This window comes from Notolepis coatsorum, assembly GCF_963971535.1.
Source record: "Notolepis coatsorum genome assembly, chromosome: 14".
Taxonomy (NCBI): domain Eukaryota; kingdom Metazoa; phylum Chordata; class Actinopteri; order Aulopiformes; family Paralepididae; genus Notolepis; species Notolepis coatsorum.
The window spans coordinates 40,639,194-40,658,289 of record NC_140178.1 but is presented as its reverse complement, the minus strand read 5'-3'; the positions used below and the strand labels follow the sequence as shown (position 1 = coordinate 40,658,289).

At 40.9% G+C, this 19,096-nt stretch overlaps 1 protein-coding gene across 1 annotated transcript in view; it reads right to left on the bottom strand.

The window, feature by feature from the left end:
• Window positions 1-618: 618 nt before the first annotated feature.
• The window catches only part of LOC311240278 (uncharacterized protein), a 57,515-nt gene continuing 39,037 nt past the window's right edge, over window positions 619-19,096 (bottom strand). The window contains exons 7-10 of the mRNA XM_084328836.1: window positions 15,612-15,712; window positions 15,010-15,141; window positions 5,841-6,028; window positions 619-4,749 (exon numbers count right to left, since the gene is read on the bottom strand). Coding sequence (XP_084184962.1) covers window positions 4,521-4,749; window positions 5,841-6,028; window positions 15,010-15,141; window positions 15,612-15,712 — 650 coding nt within the window. The 3' untranslated portion in view covers window positions 619-4,520. The remainder of the gene's footprint in view (window positions 4,750-5,840; window positions 6,029-15,009; window positions 15,142-15,611; window positions 15,713-19,096) is intronic.

Below are 19,096 nucleotides of genomic sequence, written 5' to 3'. Positions count from 1 at the left end.
GCACAGTCACGAAAGGGGCTAGTATGGACCCTGATGTAAACAAGACAAACGTCTTTCTCTGGTCTGCATCCCCTTAACAATTGTGTGTATTGAGCCGTACTGTATTGTACCCATTCTGCAATCTGTTAAATAAAGTTCTCATTCATTCATTCATTCAGCCGCCGCGCTCACTGGGGCTATTGATAGCGTCAATTAGTTGTTGTTGTTGTTTTGTACTGCCGCTGCGGATGAGAACGGGGCCGGAGGGGCTTTGGGAGGATGGGAAAGTTATTATTATTATAATAGTAATTGGCTATCATACATGCCTAGCTAGCGTTAGCTAAAAGAGCCCTCGCAGTGAAGTTATTATTATTATAGCTATCATACTGCAATATAAACTGAGTTTTATAGTGAAAAGAGCAGCTTTATTTTGGTCAAGATTGAAGGCTCTATATTGCAGGAAATTGCACATACAGGTGTTCATTAAATGTAAAAAAAATCTGCCGTGGAGGGGGTCGTGCCGGACCCCCTCCAAACCACCCCTTGCACACAAAAAAAAAAAAAAAAAAAAGGAAAAAATTTTTTTTTTTAAAATTCTTGGACCCCCACTTTCAACTATAACTAGGCGGCCATGCCTACAAGTACAATTAGTTACTGCACACTACATCACCCGTGAGTGGAACATGGAAAGCCAAACTTTCCCCACTGTACTGAAAACCCGTACCGAACCTTGACTTCAAAACCGAGGTACGTACCGTGCCATGGTTTTTGTGAACCGTTACACCCCTATTAGCCAATGGGTAGTGTTCTTAATATGAGCTTTCCCGTTTGATACCCTAAGGCAGCGGTTCTCAAACTACGGGTCACGACCCAAAGTGGGGTCATGGGTAGGTGACAAAAATAATCCTAAATAAAATGGGGTTGTGGTATAAAAAGTTTGAGAACCTTGTCCTTCAATTAAAACAGTTCTGGCTGGGATGTTCGTTATCCGTTGGTCAAGACTGGTGTTATAACTGGGCTTCCCTCCCGCCTATTATTTTTGACCAGGTGACTGATATTTTCAAAGGTTCTTTAGGTCGCTCAGAGTTTGATCAGTCAGAAATATTATGGATGTCTTTTGCCGTGAGTAGTCTTGGAGTTTGCTGGTCAACTGGTTCTGCTTAGAAACGGGCCTGTTTTCTTAGTTTGGAGTATGAGAGTATGAGGGGCATAAGTGTAGTTCGTAGGTGTGCACGTAGGTGTGTGCATATGAGGGCAAGTGTGTGTGTGTGTGTGTGTGCATGTCCATAGTATAGATTGGCAATCTGAAAGAGAATCCGAGGCACTCTTGATTATAAATTCTAAATAGTAGTAGTTTTATTCAGTCATCATCTCACACAATACAAATTATGCCCAATCATTTAACAATATTTGAGTTGGCAGTGACTGAAAAGGTACAGACTGAAGCATAATGCTTATACATGCCTGTCCTATATTCTTAACAAAATTAAGACTCAAACAGTATTCTAAAAGAAAAAAAAAAAGTATTATTCACATTTGTAGTCTTCAAAAATAGCTATACAAACCATTAAAAAAAGAAGAAAAAGAAAAAGTGAATTACTCATTCTTAACTGTATATCAGCATTGTTCCACAAGTTAACCCCAATAATAGAAATACACCTCCTTTTAATCGCTTTCTGAACAGTAAATTTACAAATATCTCTCAAATCATATTTTCTTTCATGTATTGAAAATAACCTTTGCACACCGTCCGGGACCAACTTTGCTTTAGCTCTGTACATTATTTGCATAATTTTATAATAAACCAAATCATAAAATTTCATAACATGAGACTTTATAAACAATGGATTTATGTGGTCATAGTAACCAGCTTTAAAAAGGTTCTGAATGGCCCGCTTTTGCAGTAAAACTATGGGATTTACAGTATTTTTAAATGTCGACCCCCATACTTCCACACAGTAAGATATGTAAGGAAGAGCAATAAATGATGTACAAGGCTTTATAGTTTAATATATCCTTACATTTATACAATATTGCTACTGTATATTTTCCCTTGAATAGTCAACATGCTGTTTCCATGTTAACACATCCTGCGCCAAAAATCGCCGTACAACGTGTTTCAAGGTCATGCTAATTCTGCCATTCCACGGCATACGACGTTATTGAGATCATATTTAATTTTTTCGCCATGGTATTCAGAATGCCCTCACGGAGCCTGGTCTGATGCAGTGGGAGCCTGCACAACTCTGCAACGCTTCAATACTGCCGCCTGGTGGATGATCGGCGAGTTACAACCGGAAATGGATCTCTTGTGATCTCGGTGCACCGGGCAAATGCGTCCGGCACTCACATATTGTTGCGGGACTCTAGACACACATCATGTATATGGATCGCTGCCATAACTCAATAATCGATATGATTTGGGCGTTTATTATGATTATACAAACCGGAAATGGATCTAGGAGATCAGCGTCAAATAAGTGGGATCTTTTTCCTCCAGTCTCATCGGCGAACGGTAAGAGGACGCTGACGTCATTTTCAGCGTGAGTGTTTATTATTATTCATGCAAACTGCTCTGATCAATATATCACCCATACTACATAAAGCATTTACTGACGATCACGGAATTACCCCCCCCCCCCGTTCATCCGCGCATGATCAGTCATAACGTTTAGGATCATGTACAGTTGAAATTTTTAATATAACGTATATCGGCAACAAACGGCAGTTGATAATCTATATATGCGTTTATCCCTATAACTCACATTCTAGGAATTACTGCAGAAAACGATAAAAACATTTATATTCTAGACGGTATTTTTGTATGAATCTATGAATGAAAAAGTATAACGTTCCTACATCCTGAACGATAGATAATCGATGTTGAATGGGCCATAGTAATGTCAATTTAGCAATACAATTTAAAAGTTATAGCCCTGCTAAGAAGGTGAACATCTCCATAGGCTTAGACTGGTGGCAGTGATCATACATTGATGGATAGAAGCGTGGCAGTTAATGTGTTAATTTCTGATCAATAACTACCCCTAGAGATTTTATCTCAGAAACTTTATTTTTACATCACATATTTTTTACTTGATATCCCCCTCTATTTCTTTTCGATTACTAAAAACCATAAATGTTGTTTTCTTGAGACAATTTATTAACATCAAACCAAACCATTGTAAATTCAAAATATTTTATTAAATCATGGATGTGTCTGACCAACATGTTTCAGTCTTCACCTGGGTGTAAAAAAAATTTCATTTTCATTAGTTGTAAAAGGTTCTCTTGGGAGTGAAGGCCTAAATCTCACCTTAGACTTTGTTAATACGAGAATTTTTTAAAAAGGTTAAGGGTGCTATAGATAACATTTGTATGTAAAGTAATCATTTAAAAAAATGCATGTATCTCCACTTCCAATTTCCCCACGTGGAATGCACCCGATTGGATAAATTACATGCTGGTGCTGTAGTGTGACATGTAGTCACTGAATGTTAACTATAGCACCTTTAATACTGCATGCAAAAGACAAAGCCTTAAGGTGGAATGTGCTCTTTTAGCATTTCTTCTGTGTCTGAACCCCATTGTTGCATACCTGCCAATGGTGTTAACCCTTTCACTACCACACTACCAAATTGTTAACCCTTTCACTGTGACAATACAGAAGGTTAACCCTTTCACTGCCACACGACAAAGGGTTAACCCGTTCACAACCACTACAGAAGGTTAACCTTTCACTACCACACTACAGATGTCTGTAGTGTGATAGTGAAAGGGTTAACATCATTTAGGATATGATTTACAGTAGGTTATTTCCTATCTGCTGAGGCTCGGTGGAATGTTTATTGCATCAGGACAATGTTGAGTCGGGAGGTTTACTGCTCAGAAAATCATAGCCTACTATTTTAAAATAGTCTGAACTAGGGGTGTAACAATACATATGTTTTCAGATTCAATACAAAGGTCATGACTGAAATGAGCATTAATGAACATTATAATAGCAGGAGCCAAACTACATCACCAGGTAAACAGAGAGAAATGTGAGACCCCTATGGAAGCAAAAGGAGAATTGTCAATACAGTACATTTCAATATACAGTTTTGACCTTTCTTTTTATTTTTGATTTCTGTACCTGCGACTATGGCAGAGTAATCTCTCTGTAAACAACTAAATCTAAATAACAAATAAACTAATAACAAATAAAGCAAAGATGTCTGCTCATTCAAACGCTTAGTTTCCACTGACCTGAACAGGATATGATAACAATTTTAAAGTTTAAAGGTACAAGAGGTAGCGGGGAAACTGAACTCTCAAAAGGTTAACCACACCCGCGTGCAGCACTGTCCCCAGAATCCGATTCCCTCCGAACCAGGCATGTGATGGGATATATTGTGTCCACAGCTCAGGCAGGACTATGGTACCAAGCCGTCACCTACAATATGTACGGACAACTTTACACAAAAAAATGGAAAGTCAAATAAGACTCTCTCAAATCGACCCTCGGACCGGTCAAGCGCTGTCCTCGGGTAATCTGGCGGGCACTACTCTGCTGCGCTGTCCTCTATTGGTAATATGGCGGGCACTACTCTGCTGTAAGGTCCGTACCGCCCAAACTTGTCTTTGCCGACGACGGCGAAACAAGCCTTGTAGCCCGGCTTATACTTGCTGAGCATCACACACATGGGCAGTGGAACCGCCTGGATCTCACCCAGTGTCTTCCATTCCGGGAAAACACTGCTGCCCTTATCCTTCTCTAGGGCCATGAAGACACTGCAGCAGAGGGGGGGGGGGGAGGAGAGAGAGAGAGAGAGAGAGAGAGAGAGAGAGAGAGAGAGAGAGAGAGAGGGAAAAGGAATGGCAATGCGGGGAGAGAAGGATGATGGGGAGGAAGAATGTACAGCAGCAGGGAGGGTGTGTGTAAGAGAAATAGGAGGGCGATGTATGGCGGGTGAGAGAAAGAGAGGAAGTAAAAAAGGAAGATAATATAGGGAGGGGTGGAAAGGAGAGAGTAAAGGAAAGAGGGTGGAAAGGAGAAAGTAGAGGAAAGGGGCATGGAAAAGAGTAGAGGAAAAGGGGTGGAAAGGAGATTAAATGAAAGGAGAGTAAAGGAAAGAGGGGTGGAAAGGAGTAACGGAAAGGAGAGTATATGAAAAAGGGGTGTAAAGGAGAGAGTAGATGAAAGGAGAGTAGATAAAAGGATAGTAAAGGAAATGAGAGAGTAGAGGAAAGGAGAGAGTAGATGAAAAAGGGGTGGAAAGGAGAGTAGATGAAAGGAGAGAGTAGATTAAATGAGAGTAGAGGAAAGAGGGGTGGAAAGGAGAGTAGAGGAAAGGAGAGTCAATGAAAGGAGAGTAGAGGAAAGGAAAGTAAAAGAAAGGAGAAAGTAGAGGAAAGGAGAGAGGAAATGAGTAGAGGAAATGAGATAGTAAAGGAAAGGAGAGAGTAAAGGAAAGGAGAGAGTACAGGAAAGGAGCGAGGAAAGGAAAGGAGAGTAGAGGAAATGGGATAGTAAAGGAAAGGAGAGTAAAGGAAATGAGAGTAGAGGAAAGGAGAGTAAATGAAAGGAGTAGAGGAAATGGGATGGTAAAGGAAAGGAGAGAGTATATGAAAGAGGGGTGGAAAGGAGTAGAGGAAACATTTTGTAACTGATAGATGCATCACCGTTTCATTAGCAATGTTGTTGTTTCTGCAAACACACAATTAGATTAGCAAGGTTCTAAATTAAAAAACAAACTAACAGAAAGCAAGAGAAAAAAACATCTGCTTTCTCTCGGTTTTGAGGTGGATCACCTCTTCAAAGAGGTGAAAATCTCAATGAAGCCCCTACGACAGGTCATGTGCCCGTCTCTGCTGTTCCTCACCTGTAGCTCTCCATAGGGGGCTCCAAAGGGTCCATATCCTCTACGTTCCAGAGCACAGAGAGGCCGGGGGGGTTCCTGATGACGGCCAGCTTCAGGGTGGGCCTCTGGGGGATGTTGTAGCAGGCAGCCGCCTCATTCAGGATGGACGGGGACAGATTTACGGGGAGGGGAGGGAACACCTCATCATCCTGGGGGGACCGAGCACAGGGGCGGAGGGTGAGAGAGTGAGGGAGAGGATTGGCGGGATAGAGATTAAGAATCAGACATGGCATCAGTTTATGTTGAGTTACTGAATGTGTGTGTGGAAGTAGATTTCAGATTTCATGTAGGGGTGCACGATATTGATTTTTTTGACACCGATAACTTTATGCTCCTCAAGGCCAATACCGATATGTATTGTATTTTTAAATGTATATATATATTTTTTTTTTATCAAAAAACTTTTTTTTTCAACATGAAACAAAACATATCACAATACAATAATAATACATAAAAAGACTTCCCAGGACAATAACTTAACACCAACTTAAATGTATATTCCTATTTTGACCTAACCAGACAACAGAAACAAAAGCTAAGACAACAGTTTTGACTGATAAAGTGACCATATTTATTTTTCCAAATGAAAATTCACAATCCTTCAACAACTTATAATACATCCAACCTAAGACGCTCGAAGCTTTTTTTTCTTCTTTTTTCAAAGCTGTCCGCCTTGAAAAAAAGGCTTTGAGTGGACACATAGCCTAACAAGTCACCTGCAACATCACCACCACCACGGTGTTAAAAGCCCACGACGACGGCGCGAGCACGCTTGTACCCATTGACGAGTCGTTTGCTAAATTAAAGAAGTTTGACAGAAATGACCCAAGGGTTCAAGCCGCTAGCTTTTAAGCAGTCCTTGGTGGTGGTGCAAATTAACCTGGCTACTACGGAGCAATAAGTGACTGTGTATTCAACCAAGGGTTGCATCACAGCCATGAACGGGGCTAGATTTGCAGCAGCTTTGCTTAGCTCCTCGCGCGTCGTCGCAGGCTTTTAAGTTAACACAATAACACACCATCGCAGCGGTGGTGATGCCGCAGGTGACCTGCTAGGTTGGATGTATCACAAGCCGCTGCCCTTTTCCCTCCTCGTGGAACTTCTGCATTGCATTTATTACAAATAGCAGCAAACTTTTTCCCTCTCCACACTACCGTCGCCATCTTTGTTGATATCAGCGCTGCTTCAAGAAACTTACGTGGCTACGTCACAGCCAAGAAAGGGAGCGCTGGATTTGTGTAAAACGCCCTGTTCCTAAACCACACGCTATCAGTCGTACCACAGTACTGGCAAAACGGGAGGAGCCCACAGTCAAAACAAACACACTTCATCCCAATTCACCCACACCGCATTTTTTTTTACCAAAAAATATATTATATTATCAGAGCTATTAACACTTTGACTGCCTAAAAACGCTTTACAGCGTCATTGCTGGCCATGCTAAAGTTGCCGGGGGACGCTGTACAGCGTCCTTATATCAATATTTCAAAAATCTGGAATCGGATTCATATTCCCCCTCCGCTGGCCTGAGATTCACCAGCAGGACCCACTGAGCTCTCTGGCGGTTCAGGAGCGCCATCTGGTGGCCGATCGGCGCAAGCGCTTAACAGGAAGCGCAGTAGAGGTTGTGCTAGATGTCCGTATTGCTTCCGGCCACTCGGGATAGGTTCCGGCACTCTAGCTCGTCACTCTACATAGCGATCGATTGCCAATAACTCGATAAACAACATGATTTGGACGTATATACCATTATACAAGCTGGAGATGGACCGGGTAATAATATATCCCATAATGATAAAATTTCTACTCGACGATGATCGCCCAACGGCGCGCGGAGACTGGGGTGAGTTTCAGCGTGTAACGTTACCATCTTCGATACTAACTGCTTTTATCAACATTTGACCCACATTAGATGATTGGTATAACGCTGCCCACGGAATTATAAACGCCCCCTCGCCCATCCGGTCAACATCAGATGACGTGTAGTAACTTCTAGAAGTACGTCTAGTTGGAATTTTTTATATCGCGCTGATTGCCATCAAACTGTATTTCATCATCAATATAATGCATTTGGGGCTATATATCACGTTCTGGAGAAAGTTGCAGAAAGAGATGAAAACATACTTATACATTAGACCATACTTTACTATGAATATGTGAATGAAAAAGTTTAACGTTGCTACACAATGAACAATACATATAGGACTTTGAATGGGCCCTAATAATGGCAATGTAGCAATAGAATTTAAAAAGTTATAGCCCTGCAAAGAAGGGGACTTTCTCCATAGACAAATAGCGCTGGCAATCTATGGTATATCATTAATTTAACCCAAGGCAACCAAAGTGTTAATAACGTTATCGGGTTTATCGGGATGACGTCATAATTGCTGATATCGGCCTGATAATTATCGGCCCGATAATTATCGTGCATCCCTAATTTCATGTGGCCAGTCTGACAGCACACCTCAAAGCACCAGTGATACTTTTGATGAAGGGGGTAGATTTTCAGTGGTAAAAAGAAAATCTTACTAGTCTAGACATATGAATGCTCTGTAGTGCAGGGATTAAAGCAAAAAAAAATCTCCTGACTGAACTTTTTTTCTGGCCAAGTCATATTCTTATTTTAACCTCCACTGTATTTTTCTTTTAATAGCGTTAGCGTTTTAAGGGAGCCTACTTGTAGAGCCTACTGTCCTGACTGTGACTATAGACCCTACTGTTGTGGTTGTTGTGCCAGGCAGGGAGGCTGTGTGCTGGACAGTCTCCTCCCCACCGTTTGTATATATATTTTTACCACCCACTCACCCCCTCCTAATGTACAGTCTCCTCCTCATCATATGTATAGGATCTCTGGGTAACAGTACTGTATATTTGCATATCGTATATGTGCCAAATGTAACAGTACTATTACTATATACCTGTAAGGCATGTATGTCCCCATGTCATAATGTCATGTATGTTGTGTATGTCATAAATGTCACTATGAATTGAAAATGGGGGACCCTGCTGTAAACAAGACAAACGCCTTTCTCTGGTCTGCATCCCCTTAACAATTGTGTGTATTGCTACTGGATTTACAAGATCCAGAGTGAATGAATGAATGAATGAATGAATGAATGAATGAATGAATGAAAACTTTATTTAATACACGAGACCCTCTTCTTGGGACCAAGTAAGGTTGTCGATAATCCAATGTACAGTTACAACCCCCCCCCATCCCACCCACCTCCAATGTACAGTTTCTTCGTCAAATGTATATACTCTTTTTAGACTATTTTTGTATCACAAACAATAGGCTACTGTATTTGTAAATCTGGTGTCATAAATGTATAGATGTAGCAGTATTGTCTATCTGTATGTCATGTGTGTCATATGTTATGATGAATTGAAAATGGGGGACCCTGATGTAAACAAGACGAAAGTCTCTCTCTGGTCTGCATCCCCTTAACAATTGTGTGTATTGAGCTGTACTGTATTGTACCCATTCTGCAATCTGTTAATAACAATCAATCAATATTTAACAGATTGAAAAATGGGTACAATACAGTACAGCTCAATACACACAATTGTTAAGGGGATGCAGACCAGAGTTTGATTGATTGATTGAAAAGTTTATTAACAGATTGCAGAATGGGTACAGTACAGTACAGCTCAATACATACAATTGTTAAGGGGATGCAGACCAGAGAAAGACTTTCGTCTTGTTTACATCAGGGTCCCCCATTTTCAATTCATCATAACATATATGACATACATGACATACAGATAGACAGTACTGCTACATCTATACATTTATGACATATCAGATTTGCAAATACAGTACTGTTTGTGATACAAAAGTGTCCAGAAAAAGTGTATATACATTTGGCGTAGAAACTGTACATTGGAGGAGGTTGGGTGGGTGGGGTTGGGTGGGTGAGGGCTGTACATTGGAGGTGGGGGGGGGGGTTGGGTAGGGGACTGTGAAGTGCCACAGAACAACAGTGACCCTTTTGGAAATTGACATCCTGTTCGTTCCTTTATAACCAGTATATTCTTTATAGACTTTAAAACTAAACTCTGGTTGGAAGATAGTGAAATGATTGTTCTGCTTAAAAAAGAATTGCCTGGTCTGCATAAGAGGTGTCTGTGAGAGCAGGCCTGCAGTAGGGAGTTAACCCTAAAGAATGTGACCCTGAGATGCAGCAGGAGAGGAGAGTAAACTGAAATGTTAACCCTTACAGTGAGGAAGCAGAACAGACATGCATTTATGTTCTGAGGTGATGGGGCCCCAGGGGAGGTAAAGGCTGAGGTTGTGAAATTTTAGAGTAAAGGAAACACCCGTCATGTATACAGTCTTGAAACGATAGAGAGAATCTTAAAAACTATATAACAATTAAATGTTAAATGTTTACAGTAAAGTTTTCATAATGTCATGCTTATAATTAACTGTCAGTAGAGAATAATACTAAATGATGTGTAAACTGTTTTTCTGGAGGAGGGCATCTCTGAAGATTCTCTGCTATAACCTCTAAGGACTCTTGATAAGAAATCTTATGGATGGCCTCGCCCGGTACTGCCTGGTACCACATGGTTACCACAGGCAAACCCTTTGTTTGTTCTGAAAAATGGAGGGACTTTCTCTTACTTAAAAACACTAGGTAACTAAAGGTAACGCGAGTGAAAGGAGGAGGAGAGTCCATCCTGACTACGTATTGTATTTTGGTTTGCTAAGCGAAATGACATCCCTGTGACATCACTGTTTTTAGACCAATCGGAATATGATACAGGATCAATATAAAAATGACTGTTGCCCATTCAAGAGGCAGACTTTTTGGAGAGATTTGAAGATGTTGCTTGCAGACACCAGGCACAAGCCGTGTTAGGCCTTTGAGATCTTAAGAGAAGAGATGTTTTTGTTTTATACTTCTTTTAACTGAGTTGGAAATTTCCAATGAAGTCTCTTTTGTAACTTGCTTTTTCTAAATAAAACAGCTTTTTATAATATATCTTTTTGTATCCATTCTTCTGACCAGACGGACGGGTAAGCATTGAAATGTTGTTTGCATTGTAACTTTACCCTTTGCGTTCTGATTTATGATGAAAAGACTTTAGAAGTGTGGCTTTATCCATACGGAGGCCTAAGGAGAAAAATGTATATGGACTAAAGGTGGGTTCTGTATAAATGTGATCATCAAGTAAAGCCATACAGTGGTAATACGTGTAACCGAATAAGTGAAATGGATATCCTATGAATAGGAAAAGTCCTTCTCAGTGCAAAATAAAATAAAAATACTCCGCAACTCCAATCAATCAACCGCATGACTGGAGGGGACGGAGGGGTGCGTGTGTGGGCTTGGGTCGGCTGGGTTTAACCCCTGCAGTTTGTAGACGCATTGAGTCCTGGACATCACAGACGTCGCAGGACGCTGCTTGAAGTTGAGATGCGGACCAATGAGTTATGGGGTTATCAATCTGACCGAGGCTTATGCCAGCACTTATCAGGGACACACACACATTTTACACTGTACATTGGAATACTGACAAAGCCTTACTTGGTCATTTACTGTACAACTAGGTTAGGACATTTGTAGGGGCCAGTTTCGAATTGCAGTCTCACGTAGGTGTTTTTTGAGAGTGTTTTTGAAAGTGGGTAGTGATTCACATTCCTTTACAGCTTTAGGTAGGGCGTTCCACATTGATGTGGCATAATTGCGAAACGTGTTTAGTCCCTTGTTTGAGCCGAATCTGGGTTTTACATGATTTGTGGAGCTCCCTCTGGTGTTGTGATCGTGGTATTCACTGACCTTTGGGAAGTATTTTTACATGTACATGGGTACCTTGGTCGCGTAGTGTATCTTGTAGACCAGGCCCATTGCAAGTTGCTGTACTCTGTCGTCTACTCTAAGCCATCCTAGGTTGTCAAAGTGGGCAGGGGTGAGGTGGGTTCTAGGAGTCAGGTCAAGCAGTAGTCTGACTAGCTTGTTTTGAGATGTTTGTAATTTGTTTTTTAGTGCCTTTGAGGTGCTTTGGTACCATGAGGTGCAAGCATAGTCATAGTACCCTTGAATGAGAGAAAGACATTCGTCTTGTTTACATCAGGGTCCCCCGTTTTCAATTCATAGTGACATACATGACATACTACATATAGTAATGTTACATTTGTGACATATATGATATGCAAATATACAGTACTGTTACCCAGAGATCTCCCGGACAAATGGGAGAAAGACGTTTATTGAGCTTAAAAACAATTGATAACGCAAATAACGTTCTGATGAACAAAGTCATTCGTTTTGTGGCATTAACGTTACCTAGATTTATCAACATTCATACATTTATCAGAAAGCGAGCGGCGCAAGCACACACACGAAACACCACCAACAACAACAAAGACAACACACTGCTTGTCGCGTAAATAACGTTCCGATTAACAAAAGGCATTCGTTTTGTGGCCTTCACGTTACCTAGATTTATCAATAGCAATAGTAATATATATGTTTCTTTAGACTAGAATAAGTCAAATGAACTTACGTCTCGTAAAAGTTGCCGCATGTTGTTGATGAGTCAAGTTTACTCGCGAGTAGAGCTAGAGAGCAATGGCGGAGTTTCAGAAAATCAAAAGAAAAATGGGCGCTTCCCATTGGTGCTGAGCACAGCGGAGGCGGGTGAAAGGAGTAGGGGGTATCTGCAGAGCCGCAGAGCCAGGCGTGGACGGGTTGGAGGCGGGGCTTCGTGGTCTGGACAAGTATTAGTGGTCTGGACAAGTATTTGCACTACTGCGCACCATTTTCGTCTCGTTTACATAGATCCCCCATTTTCAACTTACCTTCCCCCATTTTCAACTTAACTTTCGTCTTGTTTACATAGGTACATAGACAGTAATGTTACATCTAGACATTTATGACATACCAGATCTAGTAATAATAGAGTAAACTTGCCCATCTGACTGTCTACAATGATTTGATCCTGGACGATTCTCTCTCCTTGCTTTTCTGTACTCTCAGGCCGTCGTAAGTGGCAGAGAACCGTCAAACTGGTTGCAGAAGTACATTCAGAGGTCACCAAGCAAGAAGCGGTCATGGTCAACGTGTGCCCCAGTCTATTTTCAGGACAACGGGCACTAATCTCTCTACCCCGCGCTCGGTTGCTAACTTGCTATTGTTTTTTGACAGTCTGCCGTGAACATGGGAAATAATTGCGACAGCTCTGCTGTAAACACTGGGAATAACCTTGGTTGCTATGCCCACACAAAACCGCAAAACTTCACCCTGGACTCCGGTTTTCAAAGACCGGGGTTGCAGTGTAGCAAATCCCCGGTTGTGTGTGGCCGAACAGTGCAACTGCGCACATACAATCATGGTTATATTAAATCCAGCGCTCGTGTGGACTGGGCCTAACTTGCCTGCCATTACGTTGCGTTCTGAAAAGCTAAACTGACCCTGAAAACTAAACGAAAATGGCCCTGTGTGTAACTGCAGCCGTCTCTGTGCTAACAGTCATGTTTTCAGTACGAGAAGACAAGACAAAACTTCTTTCTCTGGTCTGCATCCCCTTAACAATTGTGTGTATTGAGCCGTACTGTATTGTACCCATTCTGCAATCTTGTTGAAATAAAGTTTTCATTCACACTCAAAATCTGTGTTCATTTTTTATTTTGCATACTAATGTCTTGAGTCGTACTTGTATTGAAAAACTGATTTTATATGTCTGAGGAGAAGACCGGTACTCATCATCTTCGTCTCCACAGAAAGAAAAATGACATGTGAAGTATGTTGTGTGCCAGGTTCAAACAGTGCTGTATATGTACAGTTTATTCCTACTCCTATCCAAGCTCCGGGAGGGTCATCAAAGAGAAGTCGGGTCATCAAAGAGAAGTCGCCTATTCTTAGTCCTTGCCCCACAATGGTGGAATGAACTACCCACCCCAGTTAGGACAGCCGAAACCCGTCCAATCTTTCGCCGTCGACTAAAGACTCACTACTTCAACCATTATCTAAATAAAAAAAATCTAACCCTAACTAACCTTACTGTCATGCACTTGTCCTAATAAACTAACCTACACTGTAGCACTCAACACTTTATGAACATTGTTACTCAGCTGATAGAGTTGTGCCCTTCCTGATGGCTTGTCGTACAGAACTTGTAAGTCGCTTTGGATAAAAGCGTCGGCTAATCATAAATGTCTAGATGTAACATTACTGTCTATGTACCTATGTAAACGAGACGAAAGTTAAGTTTACTCTATTATTTCGCCGTCGACTAAAGACTCACTTCTTCAACCATTATCTGAATAAAAAAAATCTAACCCTAACTAACCTTACTGTCATGCACTTAAAGACTCACTTCTTCAACCATTATCTGAATAAAAAAATTTAAATAAAAAAAATCTAACCCTAACTAACCTTACTGTCATGCACTTGTCCTAATAAACTAACCTACACTGTTAGTAGCACTCAACACTTTATGAACATTGTTACTGAGACGAAAGTTAAGTTTACTCTATTATTACTAGATCTGGTATGTCATAAATGTCTAGATGTAACATTACTGTCTATGTACCTATGTAAACGAGACGAAAGTTAAGTTGAAAATGGGGGAAGGTAAGTTGAAAATGGGGGATCTATGTAAACGAGACGAAAGTGAAGTTGAAAATGGTGCGCAGTAGTGTAAATACTTGTCCAGACCACTAATACTTGTCCAGACCACGAAGCCCCGCCTCCAACCCGTCCACGCCTGGCTCTGCGGCTCTGCAGATACCCCCTATTGGGTGAAAGGGCTGTAAACTCAGAACAATCTCGCCTTCTGGTTGGTTGCATTTGCCTGAGAATTTGCCGATTGCTCGCAAATGACTGCTTGGTGCGGCCGAGGTAGGGGAAAAAAAGGATATTTAACGCCTCTGATTGGCTCAGGTTAAAATCCGTCACGACTCCGAATCAAATGACGGAATCTCCAAATCAAATGGACGGATATAAATCCGTCACGACTCCGAATCAAATGACGGAATCTCCAAATCAAATGGACGGATATCCGTCCCAAGACGGAACGCTTTAATGCCTGAGTCTGTAGTGACTCCTTTTCCAGGAGACTACTTGCTAGTCAATGCCACCCGTAGTGTGTGTCTGTGTGCGTGTGCGTGTGTGTGCATCACCTCTTCTTCCTGTAGAGGTTCCTTTTTAACCCCAGCGACCTCAGGCCAAACCTCCTCCCGCTTATCATATTCAGCAGACTTGACTGGAGACAGCAGCTCTTGCTTTATCACCACCGGCTTCTGAGTTGCACGCTAAAGAAATAAGGGAGCAAGGTTTCCCCCATCAGCTGAGAACACTTGTTGTCACCTATAGTCTTCCTGGGGTCCACATCTACATACACAATCGCTCAGTGGTTGCCATGGTAACTAAGGATGGCGCATGCTGGTCGAGAGCGGGAAAAAAAGAGGAATTTTTCGCTCAATCACAAAATGTTCTTTTCTTTGACCAAATTACCCATTCTATGTTGTCAGTAATTTCTAAGATAAGATATTCCTTTATTGATCGCCTTGGGGAAATTCAGGAACTGAACTTACTGAATTATCAGTGACTGCAAAGTAAACATGATTGATTTGACTTATTACATCCACTTCAATCATTAAGGGGGGATGTAGACGGTGAGGAGGATTGTGGAAAAGGAGGTGTAACCCCATAGAAATATGATCCTAACAAATATACACAGAGTATATGAATGTAATTCATAAAACACTAACATCCCACCTACCTTGTGCTGAGGAGAGCTGGGGGGAGTAGTAGCAGAGGAAACAGGAGATGGAGAAGTGGGCTCCTTCTTTATTTCAAAGCATGGCAAAGCATTCATCATAGCTGGGGGGGGGGGGGGGTACAGTAATTAGTAACAAAAGAAAAGATAGGAAAATAAGATGAGAATTGACCATCTAAAGTTGAGTTAGGCAGATACTGGATTTTTAAAGGCTCATATAATGATAGTTTTGGAGAAGGAAATGCTGATATCCGATCGATTCTGCAGATATATAAAAATAAATGAAATACAATCATTTAGAACAGTGTTATTAGAAACTGGAAACTGATCAATTTGTTATTTTAATGTGCAAAATAAAGCCTTTTCAATAGCTTCCCTGTGCAGAATCGCTCTTTATATTTTGAAAAAGGTTGTTTTGTACTCAGGGAGACAACATTATGGAGTTCTCCTGCTGGTCTACAAGGCCATTAACCACTCTGGCCCGAACTACCTCCAGCACCTCCTCTCCCCTCAACCTGCATCCAGGTCACTCAGGTCTGGCAGCCAAAACTTCCTCGCCATCCCAGGCACGAGTTGATTGCACTAATTAGCAGGAGACCACAGGCTGCTACAGTCAAGCCAGCCCTCTTATGGGGTGAACTGAGCTGGTTGATTCAGAGAGAACCAAATAAATACACAATCGATACTCACTTCTTTCACACAGCTAGATCACAAGTGTAGTCTGACTCAGCTCCTCAGTGCAGAGGTTAACTAGCCTTAACCTGTTAAGCCCTAGCCCTATTTTCTGAAGTTGCAGAAAAATACATACAGTGCATCCGGAAAGTATTCATACCCCTTCACTTTATCCACCGAATATTCTGCCACCTTTCGGCTTTTTTTCACCGAAAATATATCACAGAATGTCAAGAACAGAACCAGCCTGTAACCCAACGCGTGTTGTTGTGATGATGTAATCAAAACGCGGCTTCAGTCATTACATGCGCAACGTGAGCTCTTCAGTCCTGCGTTCTGCAGCCTGTGATAACTCCTCTTGGGACTCGGGAGTCGCGCTGTTTCTATGTAAACTCTGCACGCAACGCGTCCAATAAATGCGTCTTTAACATGCTTTATATCCTCACCATTACTATATGCCCGTCGCGGTTAAAAACCTTTTTGATTAACGTTAGCGTTAAGCTAGCTAACAAGGCTTCCGGTCCTCTTTCACTAGTCTCTCTTAAAGCTACGTCATCCCCCACTAATAGTCACGGGAGATGTAATAAATACAACAATCCTTCCATGTAGGCTAGAACGCCGTGAATTATGACAGTAGTTCAAGTTTCTTTATTAGTTGTCATACAAAAATACAGAGTACCGTACTTTTCGCACTATAAGCCGCACCTGAATATAAGCCGCAGCAGCTAAATTGAATGATGTGTACATATATAAGCCGCACTGGACTATAAGCCGCAGGTGTTTTAATGTTTAATTACCATATGTAATTAGCATTGGGACACAATACTGTCGGACAAATAACAAGAATTAACTCATTTACAAGTTGTATTACGTTTAGCAAATAAGGCAACAGATAAATAACATTTCAATGCAGTCAAAAAAGCAATATTTAGATTTTTACATTTTCGGGTTTGGTCACGGCGAGTCACATATAAGCCGCACCGTTATATAAGCTGCAGGGTCGAAAAATGGGGGGGAAAGCTGCGGCTTATAGTCCGAAAAGTACGGTACTTTTATATAAAATGCTTACTGTAGCCACTACAGTAACATCATTAAGTCTGCTATAAGCTATTCTCCCTCTCATGTGTGCAGATCTTTATGCAGTTTTAAAGCACGTTGGCTTTGTTCTGAATGCACTTTGTTGTAGTTATCCTACAGAGAAAAGAAAATGCACTTGACTTGGAATTAATGTACTGTATGCATTCAGAAGTGCTGAATAAATGTTTTATGGACCCATAATAGTAATTATTTATTATTTAAGTAAAGTTTTGCCATAATCATATATTTTTCCATAATCAGGTAGCTGAACAACATTGGTAAAAAAAAATCTATTCTATGAATCATTTTCGGCCTTTGGCCAACTGTTTCCTATTTTCGGTATCGGTTTCGGCCAAGAATTTCCCATTCGGTGCATCCCTTATTCCAAAATGTATTAAATACATTTTTTTCCTCAAACTTCTACACACAATACCCCATAATGACTAAATGAAAAAAGTTTAGATTTTTTTGCAAATGTATTAAAAATAAAAAGATTTAATATCACATGTACATAAGTATTCACACCCTTTGCTATGACACTCAAAATGTTGCTCAGGTCCATCTTGTTTCCTCTGATCATCCTTGAAATGTTTCTACAACGTGATTGGAGTCCACCTGTGGTAAATTCAATTGATTGGGCATGATTTGTAAAGGCACTCTGGACCTCAGACTGGGGTGAAGGTTCACCTTCCAACAGGACAACGACCCTGTGTAGCCAGGATAACAAAGGAGTGGCTTCGGGACAAGTCTGTGAATGTCCTTGAGTGACCCAGCCAGAGCCCAGACTTGAACCTGATTGAACATCTCTGGAAAGATCTGAAAATGGCTGCACATTATCATATTCATACATCATATGAAAGCACTGATGGAGCTTGAGACAATCTGCAAAGAATAATGGGGAAAAACTGCCCAAAAATAGGTGTGCCAAGCTTGTAGCATCATACTCAAGAATACTTGAGGTTGTAATTGATGCCAAAGGTGCTTCAACAAAGTATTGAGTAAAGGGTGTGAATACTTATGTACGTATCCGTTTATTCTTTAAAACATTTTATAAATGTGCAATAAATTCTAAAAAAGCTTTTTCACTTCGTCATTATTGGGTATTGTGTCGAATTTTTGAGGGGGGGGGATATTTAATCCATTTTGGAATACGGCTGTAACATAACAAAATGTGGAAAAAGTGAAGGGGTATGTACTTTCTGGATGCACTGTACCTAAGTAAATGGGGATTGCTCCACTTCTACAAGGTCCATTTGCATGTTCTTGGTATCTAAGGACATCTATGGAGTATGGACCTCAGGGAATGTATTCCCAGTGTCAGAAATATTGTGTCTGTGAGTTGAGTAAATTGTAATGAACCAAAAGGAGAATATCAATAATTTTTCTTTTCCATATTTGACAGTAAATAACACCATGCTAACATTGACCAGACATGATAAATTGCCAGAATTTTTCGATAATAATATTTTCAACAGATTTGACAGAGGTTGGTGTGAGCTGGGTAGTGTAGTTTTATAGTGTAGATTTATGACATTTCGATGTCCATCGAAAGCCCTGGGTCTTCTCTCTCTTAGGACTACAATGTTTTCATTACAGCTTCCTTTATTTTCGTCTAATTCATCTGGTTCCCGCCGGGATGCGCAGATATTTTTTACTCATATTTCGCTAATGACACTTAAAATCATTGGTAAACAACCGTAGTGCTGAAAATATACACTTTGACTGCTGTTTTTACAGAG